General features: G+C 37.7%; 2 protein-coding genes across 2 annotated transcripts in view; one reads left to right on the top strand and one right to left on the bottom strand.

Annotated features, from left to right (window-relative positions):
- dnajc24 (DnaJ (Hsp40) homolog, subfamily C, member 24) overlaps positions 1-15,912 on the top strand; it is a 412,088-nt gene that overhangs the window by 28,447 nt on the left and 367,729 nt on the right. The window lies entirely within an intron of this gene.
- Positions 10,039-15,912, bottom strand: part of LOC146705156 (paired box protein Pax-6-like) — a 30,002-nt gene continuing 24,128 nt past the window's right edge. Inside the window, exons 8-11 of the mRNA XM_085465173.1 lie at positions 15,424-15,574; positions 14,773-14,882; positions 12,239-12,377; positions 10,039-10,957 (exon numbers count right to left, since the gene is read on the bottom strand). Coding sequence (XP_085321299.1) covers positions 10,875-10,957; positions 12,239-12,377; positions 14,773-14,882; positions 15,424-15,574 — 483 coding nt within the window. The 3' untranslated portion in view covers positions 10,039-10,874. The remainder of the gene's footprint in view (positions 10,958-12,238; positions 12,378-14,772; positions 14,883-15,423; positions 15,575-15,912) is intronic.

The following is a 15,912-nucleotide window of genomic DNA, read 5'->3' as shown; positions in this document are numbered from 1 at the left end:
GTCTCCAGAATAGTCTCGTTCAGTGAATATTTCATATTCACAAAACCTTTTTAAAGACAACACCAGTGTGCTTACTTTACTGATGATTAATACACACACTGACCTTGGCCCACTTTTCAGTTCATCCCTGCTGAAAACAACGTCATCCAGACATCCCCCGTGTAACACCAATGTTCATTTTGTTAAGCTTTTACAGGCTGTTTTTCTCTTCCCGCACATAGTTCCTACACCTCCAAAATTTCCAAGGATTTGCTGATTTTTGAATTTTTAATCTTTATTGCATATCCTCTTCTCCAGGATAAATCCGCTCCATTTTGTTAATAAAGTCTCCATCACAATAATGAAGCCGTAAGTGTAATTGTAAGTGTGTGCGGCTGTGTGTGTGTGTGTGTGTGTGTGTGTGTGTGTGTGTGTGTGTGCGCGTGCGCGCACGCACTTGCCTTGATAAAATGCAAGTTTATTTTTCTATTCAGGTGAGAAATATATTAACAAAGTTAAAAGTCACTGTTTGCTTATTATTACAAATGCATACATTTATGTGCTTTATTGACACAGTCTGGAGATCTCACTGAGCGAGCTCCTGGTTGTTGGTATGTATGTGCATGCTTTTGGAATTGTTAGTCACCTGTGTCAGCTATTTGGTTTGAACTGGTTTGGTCTGAATGCTATGAGACACAGCAGTCAGTCGTCCACACACAGACCACTACAACTTCCTTTCCATACAACTGTCAAAAATAAATGATCAAGATAATGTGGATTCATTGTCTTGGTTCATTGTCTCTTTTTGAACAGAAACGTGTTCACCACATATAGCAAGATTTTCACTTGAGAATTTACTGTTTTAATCATGAAAACATGAACACTAGCTACACTTTTAAGTTATGTTTCATTCCACCTGCTCAAATTATGTGTGTGCAGAAAAAACAGCTCAGCTTGTCAGCACAACTAATCTGATGACAATGGGGGTATAATTATTGAATTCTTCATTATTAACAGCTCCCCATCTCTTACTGTATAAAAACCAATAGCCTGGCCTATGAAGAAAAATGACTATGAAATAATAACAAAACTAAGAGCTACTTAGATATAAACATAAATACTTTACATTCTTCTTATTTTTACCATTTATGATTTCCTTGGATATCAGAGCTCCACATAAATCTAGCTGCAGGTCAGTGCTGCATAACATATCTGCCTTTTTTCCAACTGGTATTCAGTCTGTATCGCTACAGCTCCATAAAGCAAGCACACCAAATTTTACTATTATTGAACTCAAAACAAAAGAAGAGATTTATGTTCTCTGCAACAAATGTGTTTTTACCATTCATTGGCTTAAACATTTGATATTTTATAATAAGTCTTTATCTGGGCTTTTAATTTAAATCTTTCCATTAGTAAAAGAGTATGCCATCCATCCATCCATCCATCCATCCATCCATCCATCCATCCATCCATCCATCCATCCATCCATCCATTTTCTTCCACTTGTATTATACTAATTGCAAAATGTAAACAAGTACTTTTGCTTTAAATGAGTTTCACCTCATAGTTACAAGCTTAGTCAAAATGTTTATTCTTCTATTCAAAGCTCGTGAGAGGACAGTAAACATTGGCACACTCTATTTGGGGTAACTGCTGATCCACGGATGGTGTCAGGCATTCTTAGGATGTCCACAGCCAGCCAAAATACTTCAGTTAGCAGCACTGACAACCATTCAGTTTGTTAAGTCAGCGTTAAGCTCCCATCATTATGGGTCAAGCTGAACTCTTGACTGATCATCCCAACTGGAATTCTTTCCATTCTATCATTAATTCATCCACAGCAACAACAAACTGAGCCCAAAATGTGGGTTTCAGGTAGTGAATCTCAGCAGCTCAATGGCCTCATAGACCTGCACCGAGGGTGTATTTAGATCTTCTGCAGCCATATTGAGATGTACTGAGCCGTATTAAGACGTAGGGATGGAGTACTGAAGCTGCATTGAGGAGCACTGAGCTTGAATTGAGATGTTTTGAGCCATATTTAAATTGTACTGAAGCCATATTATAGGTGTATTGAGATGTATCAGAGCAAAGCTAATTGAAGCTGAGCAGCAGAGAATGTCGTGCTTTGTAGCTGGACAGGATTGTCCATGCTGCTGCAGCAAGGCATTGTGGTATAAAGGGATCCTCCTTGCTATTGTGGCGTAAGGAGATTGTCCATAGCAGATGGCAAGAAAAGGGAAAGCCCATGAAGAGAAGGAACACTGTTCCTGTGTAAGTCTGTTCGGCTGTGTGTTGGCTGTCTGAGCTATCTGTCCCAATAGGAGAGCCAGGCTCAGATTAAATGTGTGCAGTGTGTGGCCTAGGCCAACTGCTCTATTTGATACATGGATCAGTTTGACCTCCACATTTGATGTGCAGAAATCCCCGACCCTTCTTTTGTCCTAAAGAAAAGCTTCTAATACTGAGAGCAAAGGCCTTCAGAAGATTCCACTCAGGAGTTAGTGTGACACATGAAAACTGCTTAATATTCACACTGTGTAGTCCAACCTCTCATTAGGTGTAGAACTCTGTATAAGTATTGTGCAGTGTACAGTTAACGTTTTCCAAACGGGTGGGTTTGCTGAAATTACCAAAAGACACATCACTCAGTTTATCCAGTTTCTATCCATGCAGGTAGTTGTGTATGTCCACAGAGAGTGTAGACGAATAAAACATTTGATTTGGTGCTGAAAATTTTAAAAAGTGAGAATTTAAAAAAATAAAAAAGCAGTGACAAATATAAATATTAGTTTTAGGCAGACTAGATTTTCTTTAGGTTTTGAAAACTTACATTTCAGTTAATTAAATACGTTTTAATATTAGACAAAGATGTCTTCATCTCTTCAATCCCAACCAGTCGCAGCAGATGACTGCCCCTCCCTGAGACTGGCTCTGCCGGAGGTTTGAAGTTTAAAGATTTTCCTTCCCACTGTTGCCAAGTACTTGGTTGTAGGGTCATCTGATTATTGGTGAAGCTCAAGCACACTTAGGATGTCAAGTTTGGACTTGATATGAGATTGAGATGTTTTGATATTACCTTCAACAGGCCACTCGTGCTTCGAAACCTTTAAATGTGGCTGATTTAAAACTATTCCATAAAAAAGAGCTGAGAAAAATGTGTGACGATAATGCCAAAAAATACTTTACAATGGCTTTCTATATAACTGTGGTAAAGCTTTTTATGTATAACCTGAGAAACAGTTTTTTTGTTGGTTGAAATTTTACATTCAAATTGATTTTATTTATATAGCACTAAAGCACAACAACAGTTGCCTTAAGGTGCTTTATATTGTAAGGTAATGACCCTAAAAAAAACACCGTAATAACAGAAAACCTCAACTATCAGACGATAGTAGCAGGTACTTTGGCGACAGTGTGAAAGTAATACTCCCTTTTAACAGGAAGAAACCTCAGACAGAACCGGGCAAAGGGAGGTTTGGCCATCTGCTGCAGCCTGTTGGGAGTGAAGGGAGGGAGACAGGAAAAAGACATGCTGTGGAAGAGAGCCAGAAATTCATAATAACCAATAATTAAATGCAGAGAGATGTATAAACACATAGTGAGTGAAAAAAATGTGAGTGAAGAACAAACACTCAATGCATCATAGGAATCCCCTAGCAGCCCATTGCAGCACTACTAAGGGAGGATTCAGGGTCACCTGGTCCAGCCCTAACTATATGCTTTTGCAAAAAGGAAAGTTTTAAGCCTAATCTTAAAAGTAAAGATAGTGTCTCTCTCCCTAATGTAAACTGGAAGCTGGTTCCACAGAAGAGGAGCCTGAAAGCTGAAGGCTCTGCCCCCCATTCTACTTTTAAATACTTTAGGAACAACAAGTCAGCCTGCAGTCTGAGAGCAAAGTGCTCTAATGGGGTGATATGGTACTACAAGGTCATTAAGATAAGATGGGGCCTGATTACTTAAGACCTTGTATGTGAGGAGCAGGATTTTAAATTGGATTCTGGATTTATTATGGAGCCAATGTAGATGGCAGTATAGGAGAAATATGCTCTCTCTTTCCCTGTCAGTACTCTCACTGCAGCAGTTTGGATCATATGAAGCCTTTTACATTAGTAAAGTAGCACAGAACCCTGTGAAACCCCATAATTAACCTTAGTATGTAAACAGGACTCTCTATTTACTTGAACAAAGTGAAAGCTATTGGATAGATATGATTCAAAACAATGGCTGATGTAGGTACCTTTAATACCTACACAATGCTCTAATCACTGTAATAAAATATTATGGTCAACTGAGACAGGACTCTTCCAGACACTAAACCAAGGAACAATGTACATTTCAAATTCCTTTAATTTTAAATATGTTTATATTGTCTATCCTGTAAAATAGTCAGATGTCTATTCTTATTAATGTACAGAATTCACCTGCTTGCTGCTACTACTGCACATTCACCCAATGTACATACTATATGTATATATATATATATATATGTGTGTGTGTATATATATATATATATATATATATATATATATATATATATATATATATATATATATATATATATATATATATACACACACACACATATACACACACACACACACACACACACACACACACACACACATATATATATATATATATATATATATATGTGTGTGTGTGTGTGTGTGTGTGTGTGTGTGTGTGTATATATGTGTGTGTATATATATATATATATATATATATATATATGTGTGTGTATATATATATATATATATATACACACACATATATACACACACACACACACACACACACACACACACACACACACATATATATATATATATATATATATATATATATATATATATATATGTATATAATGTTCTTCCTCTACACCCCCTAACACTGTGTGTTATGCTTGTATAACTATGCATGTGACAAATAAAGAACCTTGAACCTTGAACCTTGAACAGTGTCAAACACTGCACTGAGGTCCAGCAGGTCAAGCACGGAGATGAATTTCTGTACTGTGATGAGCTCTGAAGCCTGACTGCAGGTCTTCAAATAAACCATTCCTCTGCAGAACATCTGTTACATGTTTTACAACTACTTTTTCAAGAATTGAGATAAAAGAACGCTTGGAGACTGGCCTACACTTAGCTAAGACAGCACGGTCAAGTGATGGCTTTTTAAGTAGTGATTTAGAATGAGAGCCATAAGTGAAAAACAGCTTTTTAAAAATTCTGCACAAATCCACACTGTGGCCATTTGTGTATCATCGTGTACAACCCCTTTCTTATAATATATGTTAAAATGCAACTACTAAACTGAAGTGTTTTGAAATGAGCATAATTCCTTTACACTTGCTTTTTTGTCAGCACTACGTTGGTTATTCTGAATGTCTCTGCAAAACCATCACTCTGAGATGTCTACTCTTTTTTCTTCCATAAACATGAAATGTTTTTTCCCCACTTCATTCACTGCTTATTCACTGCAGTTGTCATATACATCTTCATTATTTATGATTATTATTATTTAAAACAGGTCAAAAACAATGTCTAAAGCTGGACTGAAACCATGTCACCTTGCAGGAGGGCCTATAAGGAAATGATGCCTAATAATGGCACGACCAAACCGTTCCCATTGAACTGACGTCTGCACGTGACTTAAAAAGAGCTGAAAAATGAGATTGTAGCTATTTAACAGGATGAATTCTACAAGTGTCTGTGAAATGATTAAGCGAAAAGATTTCATTTATTTCACTGTGTGGAGGGAGATTGAATGAGTGAATAATTGATTTGATAGGATTTGTCCTTTGATGAAACAATTCTTCACTAATAGTTGACAAGCATTCATTGTGGTCACAACCTCCAGGTCTTTTATTTAGTTGTTATCAGAGGGCACAGGATTGTAGAGCTCATCACCATAGAGTTTATTTATTAAGGCCTGTTTGTACAGAGGCCTCTGGGGGAAAAGAATCTCTCCCTGGCTGGAATAAAGATGTCAAAGCGAATCAGATGGCGAGCTGATTCCCATCTGCTCTGTGCGGCTGCATTTGAGTTTGCCGTCATTTCTCTGCCTGTACCCTCAGTCTGTCCATCTCTTTATTTGTCTGTGAATAGGTAGAATGCTTCCCTGTCACAATTCCATCCTGGTGTGATTACCATGTAAATGTATTTCATTAGGATGTAAATGATCAACATAATGATGATTTTTAATTAAAATGTAAATGATGATTATTTGTATGAAGATATCAGCAGCTGTGAGAGAGAACTGTGACAGCGAGCTGTTGTCTCTGACTGACTGAGTGAATGGATGGATGGTTGCTCTTTCATTTATATAACAATATTCTCTCCTTCTCTTCTCTTTCGCTTGTCTCTGTTTCTTTTTGTTGTTGTTGTTCTTGCGTCTGTACTAACAGAGCATACACACAGAGTACATCTCTTTCTTCGCTGGACACAAGCGACAGCACTTGCACTTCCAATTAAGCTTAATAGGCTAAAACTGTCCTTAAATAGGAAGTCTTCTGCCTTATGAATGCTGTGCTGGGACAATACGACACACTGGGAAATCAGACAGAAACAATGCAGAAACATTAGTATTATTCATTTCTCTGACTAATGAGAGTCTATTTCTTACTTCAGGGCTGCAGTATTGTAATTCCTTAATATCAGATTGATACAAAAATGTGATCCAAAACATTGTAATTAGAGTCCTGGCAGACTTTTTTCAAATGACTATACATGAAAAAGAGTTCCACAGCCTCTTTACCTACAATGTAGCTGTTATCTACTATTATTTTGTAGATTAGCTTAGCTTAGCTACTTTCCACTGCTCCCTTACCAAAGTGGTTTCCACAGCAGGTACTAAGGAAAGACTGTGGCTCCCCAACTTGATTTGGCTCAATTTTACAACATATGCCCTCTCTGAACAACCAGAAAGACAGTTTTCATGTTCAGATGGAATTCAACCAGCAACTTTTTACTCGCTAAGCAAATGTGTAAACCAATGCACCAAAAACTTAACTTATTAGACGAGTGCTAGCCTCAGAAATCCTGTTACGACCAAAATAACCCAACGATCTTTTCATAACTCTTGTTTCAGTGAAGGACGGCAGGAAGCAATCATTGATCACTCTTCAAATCCTCTTTGATGATTGGAGTTCCTATAATGGTGTTTGAGGCGGGCAATAATTGATAGGTGCTGACATGATGTGGATTGTGAGAGATGTAATGGAATTAAACTTTTCATCAGGAGGCTGCAGGTCATCTATCTTGCAAGCCCTCTCTCTTTTCTCTGAGACAGCTCTTCTTTCTCTCTTTCTTTTTTCCAGCCTTTTGTTAGGTAAATGAGGAGAGGTTGACCCCATTCTCATTTAGCAGCCACCCGCTGGCCGATAGAAGACAGAAAGCAATGACGAGCTGAATGAGTGAATGAAACAAAGGGAGAGATTTTTTTTTTCCTTTTCACCAGTGGCTCACTGCCGAATTTGCAGTGTATGCAATTTGTGTATACCTTGTAAATTAGTTCCTAGACTCTTGGATAGGATGGTAGAGACTAGCAGGAAAGTGGGTAGAGAGAAAGAGGGAATGAATTATTAATTATTAATTTAATAATTAAAAAGTATTGTAAACGTGTTAACAATGCTGTACTAACTGGAAGCTGATTGTGCTTTGCAAAACTGGATTTTGATGAAAAGAAATTAATATAATTAGATCTAAAGGATTTCCCTAAATCAACAATTTTCCCAACTTACTGCTTTGATTAAAATAGTTTATTCCTTTTTTTAAAGTAAAGAAAAGTTATAGTTGTTGACAAATTTCCTTCAGAATTATTTGCTACTGCAAGGCAGGCGGCATTTGGTCATGTGGTTTCCACACGGTGACAACACACTGTAACCATTTGCTTGCAATGTGTATTTTCTTTGGTTTTATAACTAGACATAAACACTACTTTAAACATTCAAGCAAACCATTTTTTCCAACCAACAGTTGATTGCACTGCACCAATTAACACTACAATTATTAAATATTTATATATAATGTCATTTTATTTGTGCATGTAGTGAATGGCATATTTGAACTTAAACCGTGATACTGAAAAATGATTTAGTTCATTTTTACTGATCAGTTGAACTATTATCTGGTTGATGTAAACGCTCAATGAGAGAACCACCACAGACTAGAAAGAGAAATCACATTGCTCCCATATTAGCTTCACTTCAGTGGCTCTTTAAGTTCAGAAGTGAATTCATGGTCAGTACCAATAATAACTTGAAAACCTTATAGTACCACATTGTCCCAGTTCAGCACTCTGATCCAATCATAGCAGATACCTTTAAAAGGGAGTTCTTCTTGTCCTTTCTTCTGGGGGATTGTCTGGTTATTGTGGTTCTCTCGATAATGTTGTAGGGTCTTGACTGTCCAATATAAACTGCCTGAAGACGACTGCTGTTGTGAACTGGTGCTATAAAAACTGAACTGTATTAATCCTAGCCCTTTTTTGTTATTAAAGTGAAGTGCAAATGAAAAGGAAATTACAAAACGCAAAGTTCTCAAACGGGACTTGAACCACAGTCTCTTGCTTTATCATCTTATGACTTACCACTTCTGTGAAGAGAAGTAGAAAGCAGACAGGTTTGTTTATTATCATGAAATTTCTTCACAGCAGGCTGGAGTTGGCTAACATTGGCATTTATGTCCTGCATGGGTTTAATTGTACCCGAAGATCTGTCAGGCTTCCTGCATGCACCATAAAAATGGTGATAAAGAAATTCAAAGACACTGTCAACACGTCAGGTTAGATGAGAAAATTTTCCACAATTCAGCACAGAAGCTGAAAAGTGCGCCAGATACAGATGAACCCGTTTAAAAAATAACAGCAGTATTAACATTTGTCTAGAGTTTTCATCAGCCTTTTAATGTCATCATTTCTGGCGTTGAGTTTAAATAAATTAATTAATCAATTCATATTAGAGTTTGACATGTTGATGTACGTTCAATAATCCAGGTAATTAAATACCAGAACACTGATTCAGTTCATCTGGACACGATGTTTTCAGTTCTGTGTCCAGTTATACGCAGGACAGAGAGGATGGACAGGAGCAACAAAGAGAGAGACAGAAGATGCAAAATTAATGGCTCTCAGAGTGACAACTGCATCTTCATGGCAAGTACCATGCTGGCAGTCGGGAAAACACCAAGATCAGTGTAGTCATTCTGTGAAGAGAAAAGGACTGTGTTTTGGTTTCTTTGTGTAGCAGTCATGCTGACCTCTGCATTACAAGTTTACTGCTCATCATACCAGCAAAACATGGAGATTTACCAGCCCAAATCTGCTGCTGCATACATACATTGTACCTTTTCAGTCCTTTCCTAAACAGTGTAAATTCTTTCCAAGTGTAATAACTTCAAAATAGGTTTTGTTTTCATCTTAATGTGGGTTTTTTTTGTTACTAACAGTTAATGATTAGAGAATAAAATATCTTTTTGGACAATAATGGATTAATATAATCACTACTACAAATCCTGAGTTTGAATTTAAAAAGAAAAATTATAAAAGTGCCTGTGATGGCGCTCAGAGCTCCTGAACCTGAGCACAGCAGCTGTGTGTACCAAATGACATCTGTCTCATTAATAACGTCTTGCAGACAGCTTGTACCTCCATCAGTGCAAACACAGAAACTGTATTCTGGGCTAACACTGGTGCTGAAATGCAGGAAGAGGCTGTCTTCGTGCTATGTGCACCTCTTGTTTAGCCTAGAAGCTAGAAACTACATACAAAGATACACTAGCTTTACATTATGTATGAAAATCAGATTTCTTTCCTCTTAAACTGAATGATCTTCCACAGTATTCTATGATATGCACAAGTCGTCTTCACTGGTCTGTACATATTAGTACATGACGAATCACCACCCTCATGAATCTTCTATTGATTTGTCCTTGTTAAAAGATACAATTTAAAAACACATTTAATTGAAATAACTTTATTTTGGAAAACCTCCCAAATAACTTGAGAAGACAAATACTTTACACTTTGAAATTAGAAACAGGTTTATATCCCAGACTGAATCCAATGTTCACTCTTTTATTTTATTTTTTTAAGTGTTTTTACCTTCAGGCTTTGTAAATTAATGAGTTTCTGGACATTAGACCTTTAGAACTGGAACAATCTTTCCCCAACAAAGACATAATTTTTCAGTTTAAGATCAGAGTCCATGCCTGTGTTGGGACTTCTACAATACAAAACACATATCACCAGAATTCCCATTCTGAAATTCTATACACATTCCAGGCCAAGGCTTTTGGAATCTGCTTATGAAAACAATCACAGCAGACAGCTTCAAGTTTCATTAAATTCTTCCCTTTACATTTCAGTTAACATCCTTGGGTTTGTACAAACACGCCAGTATGATAAAAATGACCAACTTAAAGTAGAGGTAATGTGTCTTCCCACAAACTCTCCCAGTGGACTCTCAGGAGTTTATTTCTGTCTGGAGGTTATAATCACCAGGGTAAGGATCCACTTTCCTGAGCTTCCTCAGTACCACTCAGGTAACAGCTTGCATTCTGGACAAAGCATCCACACCATCCAGACTCTGAACGGTAGCCGATAAACATGAGGTCCCAAAAACCTTTGATCCACTTACAGTCGAACTTGTACTGTTTTGCAGCAACATTAAAATCCTTCTAGTTCTGAAAACCATTTAAAATCCTTGCATCCTGTTTCTTCACAAGCATTAATAAGAGTAATTTATATTTCATACGTATTTGCTGAAGTCCTTTTTTTACATTCAAACTGGAGCAAGAAGGAATAGTTTCCATTTTGATGAGACCCCAACCGTCCTGTGGTTGAATTCACTGTTGATGATCACAGCAGGCATGAATAATTGCCTTTCATCACTACAGGCGTGGCCAGTACTGTGACATGTCTGTTTCATTTCCTGGAACTTGAACTGGAACTGAGACACCAGGGGAAATCAAACCTGGTAAAAGAGAGAACAAAAGCTTTCAGTGGTGAGCCATTAAAAGCGCCACATGTCGTATAACAGGTGTGTTAGAATGACTGCAAAGGGGCAGGTGCAAATATGTTTAACACAAAGTCATGACCAGGTGAAAGTCTTTCTGTTCTATACTGATGAGAATCTACACTGTGTGTCTACACAGACATTTGGTGCTGATGTTCTTGAACACGGAGGTCAAAGAAAGCCTGTCTGAGGTCCTAATGTTGTTAGTTAGTGTGAATTTATAGAAAGAAAACACTGAACCTCGTTTCAACATTCGGAGTAAGTCAGGACAGTAAATATATGAATTTATCTTATATGCTTATGTATAAGAAAAACTCTGAGAATGTTGGGACATATAAAATGTCAATCAGATCAATCAGTTTGTTGATGCTGCATATACCAGTAATAATCTGTCACAGCAGATAGCTGTCTCCCCGAGCCCTATTCTGCCCAGCTAGCTCTCATGCCAGTGCATTGTATAATGTTGTTTTGGCATATACCATTTGCATTCAAGGTGTCCTGTGGACCAGGGATATATTGGCTATAAACAGTTAGGCATGTCACATACACTTTTACTTTCACTCACTGCTTATGTTTAAGCACCAAAACTTACTTAATTGGGTTTGCACAGTAAAATAAGTTATTTAGGTTCAGGTAAAGCTCATTGTGAAGAGTGTAAGTAAAGCCCTTCAGAAGTGTAACAGTACACATTTAAAAATGATGGTTAGATGCCGTGAGCATGAATGATTTAATTCAATTTAATTTATTGAACTGAATTAAATATGAGCACACACCAACAACAAAACACCATTACTGGACACCATGATGTTGACAACAGGGTGTTCTCTCCATGCTCTTACTGTCTCTCCACTATGTCGAAGTACTTTCTCCTAAAGAACTCTTTCTAATATTGTTAGGTCGTTACTTTGCAGCATAAACATGTGATGGGTGTTGGTGTATGTTGCTGATATGTAAATAAAATGTAACTAAATTGAATGAATTTGAATTGAATTTAGATTAACTTAATTGAAATTGAAATTGAACAAAACTCAACAAAAAGCACTTTGAGCGCTCAAGTAAAGTAGAAAAGAACCGGTTCATTTATTATTTAACTACGTTGTTATGGTCAGTCAAATAATTCAAACCCAGACTGACAGACATGACAGGCACAAAATGTTTGTATGTTTGAATGTCTGAAACCTGTAAGATCAGAAGGGATGACATAAAGTGCCATAAAGGCGCAGCTTCATAACTTCCTACCTGCTGACGACGTTGCAGACGATGTCATTGATTGGTTGATGTGTGGCTGCATGTGTGGAGGAGTATATGTCTCATAACTTCTTCCATTTACAGTGGGGCTGGTGGGCAGCATGCAGGAATAAGAGGTCTGGTTGGATGTCTGAAAACATAAATTAAAACCCCTTAAAAAGCAGAGTTTCATATTCCAATGTAATCAACTTTTTCTGGTATGTGCCAGTAACCACAGATGCAACTGAGATGACACGTGAAAATACTATTTTTCTTATTTTATATAATAACTCTTTATGATGCTTTTATTGTTACCCCAACTGCAGAAACAAAAGAATTTTCCAAATATGACATAAATATTGTATTTCTTATTCTTATTTGTTGTTATTCCTAACTCTATTGGGTTTTTTTGTTGTAATGTGAGGAATTACACCAGGACTTCAGTTCATTTCCTTGACAATGTCACTTTTATATCTTAACGCTGGTCTAGGGTAATGAGACACTGATCCTACAGGTTACTGCAGAATGGTTGCCTGGTTTGCTCTGAGCAGATGGAAATGGTGTTTACATAGTGCTTTGTTATCTTACTGACCACTCAAAGTGCTTTAGATTTGACCATTGAGCACTTTATTCTATGCGCTTGTTGCACTCTAGCTGCCTTACATGCATAGCGAGCACAAGACACATGTCTTCAGACGGAGGGACTATTCAGTTAAATCCAGAGGAAACCAAAGCAGGCACAGGAAAAACAACCACCACAGAGAAACCCTTTAGCCTACATTATAAATTATAACCCGATAACACAATTGCAACATTGTGCACTTTACTTTCCTAGCTCGGCAATCTAAATTTGTTTTCAATCAGTCATTCTACTTTATAAAGTTACTTTTGAAGGAAGAAGAAGGTGTACTTTATTGATCCCCGTAGGGAAATTCCTCTCTGCATTTAACCCATTCACTCAGTGAAGCAGTGGGCAGCCATTGGGCGCCCGGGGAGCAGTGTGTAGGGTATGGTACCTTGCTCAGGGGTACCTCAGGGTAGCTGTTCAGGGGAATTGAACCCCTGACCTTCCGATCATGGGGCCACCACTCTACCTACTGAGCTATCCCTGCCTTTTGCCAGCAAGAAATCCGGCAAAGACCACAACCTTCAAACGCTGCAAGATGTACAAAGCATCCCGCCAGAGGGTGAAGGTGCAGCATTTTCACAGCTCTATTGTGGTGGACAGAAACTGAGCCTAAATGTGAAGCTTTCCATTTACTGGTCGATCTGTGTTCCTAACATCTGTCAGTCAAGCAAGGCAAGCAGTGTGTGCCCAATAAGACAATGTAAAAGCAGACATGAAGTAAAACCTACCAAAACAAGAAGAAACTTTTAGTCACTTCTTGTGTACATTCACTATGGAAGCCTTGGTAGTAAAGCTTCAAAAATGAAGAGTGGACTATCAACTGATGTTGGGTAAGGTTTGACAAAACATGCAAAAGTGACAGGCTCCAATACATATTTGTGAATTAGCACATTGATGGGACAAACTAATCTACCATGCTAAGTGCTTTTAAATCTCCCTGAAGATATTGACAGGTAACCATGCCACATATGGTTAATTCAACTGTAATCTTTTGGTTATTATCTTAATAGGGTTTAATATCTGTTTTTGAATAAAGGTGTAGACCTGTTTTCTGAGCTCATTAAAATTATTTAAAGAAGACAGACTAAAAAGATACTTTTATAGAATAGTGTAGTGAGGGTTTTTTCCTATGATGGTTTTAGTATTTAGTATTTTAGTATTTATTTATTTATTGTCATTGTCAAGAACAATGAAATTGCGTTTGGGGCTTCCATACAACCCAAAAAAAAGAAGAAAATAATAAATACCCCTTAAAACCCAAGTGTACATATTTAACCCAGTGTGACTCCAATGCAATAAGACAATCCTTAGCAATAATGTTCGTAGAAATTCAGACAAAGACCTGAGAAACATGACAAAGTACAACAATGCAACCCATTCAATATTATTGTACTGTGAGATATGATATCAGATATGATAGTTATCTATTTAAGAAAGGGGGGGGGGGGCAGGGGGGGGAAGAGAATAAAGATATGATGCACCAATGCAGACCAGTTCATTGCTATTAAGAAGTTGGATATGGTTATTGTCCGTGAGAGGGGGGCAGAGAGTTCAGGAGCCTCACAGCCTGTGGATACAGGCTGTTGGCCAGTCTGGATGTTCTGGCCTGTATAGACCTGTACCTTCTCCCTGAGGGCAGCAGATGGAAAAGGTGGCGCGCAGGGTGATGTTGGTCCCGCAGGATACTGTGCACCCTCCTCAGACAGCGAGTGGGGAAGATATTACTGATCTCTGGCAGACTTGTTCCAATAATTCTGCCAGCTTCTTTGGTCTGTCTTGCTGGTGTGTATGCATGATGCATATGACTGAGATCTGCTCTATGCTATTGGGTTGGCAAAAAAGAGCCCTAGGTTTTCCAGCGCCTTTATGCAAACTGTTGACTATTTGTATATTGTTCTATCCTGTAATTTAATCTTACTTGCATAGGCAGGCTGGCAGCCATACTGAAGCTGGGCATTGCTGGGAGGCTATAGCTGTTGGACAGAACTGGATCTGACCTTCCCAGCATGGATCCTGATGAAAAGGACACTAGATAGACAAAAATGGAAATATGGATAGAGCAACAATGTGAAATTTTAACAATACTGGAGGACATCACAAGCAAACCATTTATGCAATCAACAATCACTGTCCAAAGTATCCAAGTATCCAAGCATAGTGGGGCTGGACAGCACATACCCAATATGATGGGAAAAGTAACTGCATAATAAATGTAACTGGACTGCTAGTGTCTGACATTACAGGCCCAGATGAGTTTCCTTTAAACAATATTAAAAAATACTAGTGTGAGAGAGAAAATATACATTTCATCTAAAATATGTTCACAATATAATTCATTGACAAACTACTATTGTTCTTCTCTGCTCCCTTGTTGTATGTCTTATAGTACTACCAACTGCTCATGAGTGGAATATCCTGAAATCACTGGTGGCACTGTGTATATGATCATGTGCATGTATCTACAAACAAAAGAAAAAAAAATAGAAACAAATTCATAAAAGACATCCACACATGAAAAAGGCCCAGATGGACTTTGTGTGAAGTATTTCTTGAGTATCTTTGTCAGTACCTGGTGTAGTAGGCTGTGGTAGAGGCTGGTAAACACTGGTGTTAAAGCTGCTACTGATTGGAATATGGTTTGAAGGGTTGGACACCTGACGACGTTGATTTCTCAGCTTTTCCTCTCTTCTCCATTTTGCTCGTCTGTTGGAAAACCAAACCTGCATGTAGCATGAGATATAAGAAAAATAAATCACTGATCATAAAAAAGACAAAAGATTGTAATCACAACATTTCAGTAGGGTTTAAAGGTTATCCTTTAATTTCTTTTTTGTTAGTCATTTCTTGTTTCCATAAGTATACTTTTGCAAGTGTGCTTATGGGAACATCAAAGAAAGAAAGTCTGTTTCTATTTAAACTTTTGGGAAGACTGCTTCAAATGATCTTCAAAAATTCTCCAGCATGATACAGAATCTATTTAGTATTTAGTTGTTTGAAAACCTTTCCATCTGCAGATGATTTTCCTTACTGCTGAATCCTTTATTTTAAGTGATTGAGA

This window comes from Copadichromis virginalis, linkage group LG7 (assembly GCF_057382275.1).
Source record: "Copadichromis virginalis isolate Kocher_CV1m ecotype Utaka linkage group LG7, C_Virginalis_male_GT1.1, whole genome shotgun sequence".
NCBI lineage: Eukaryota > Metazoa > Chordata > Actinopteri > Cichliformes > Cichlidae > Copadichromis > Copadichromis virginalis.
Note: the sequence above shows the minus strand (reverse complement) of the source record. Positions and strands in the feature narration are given on the sequence as shown.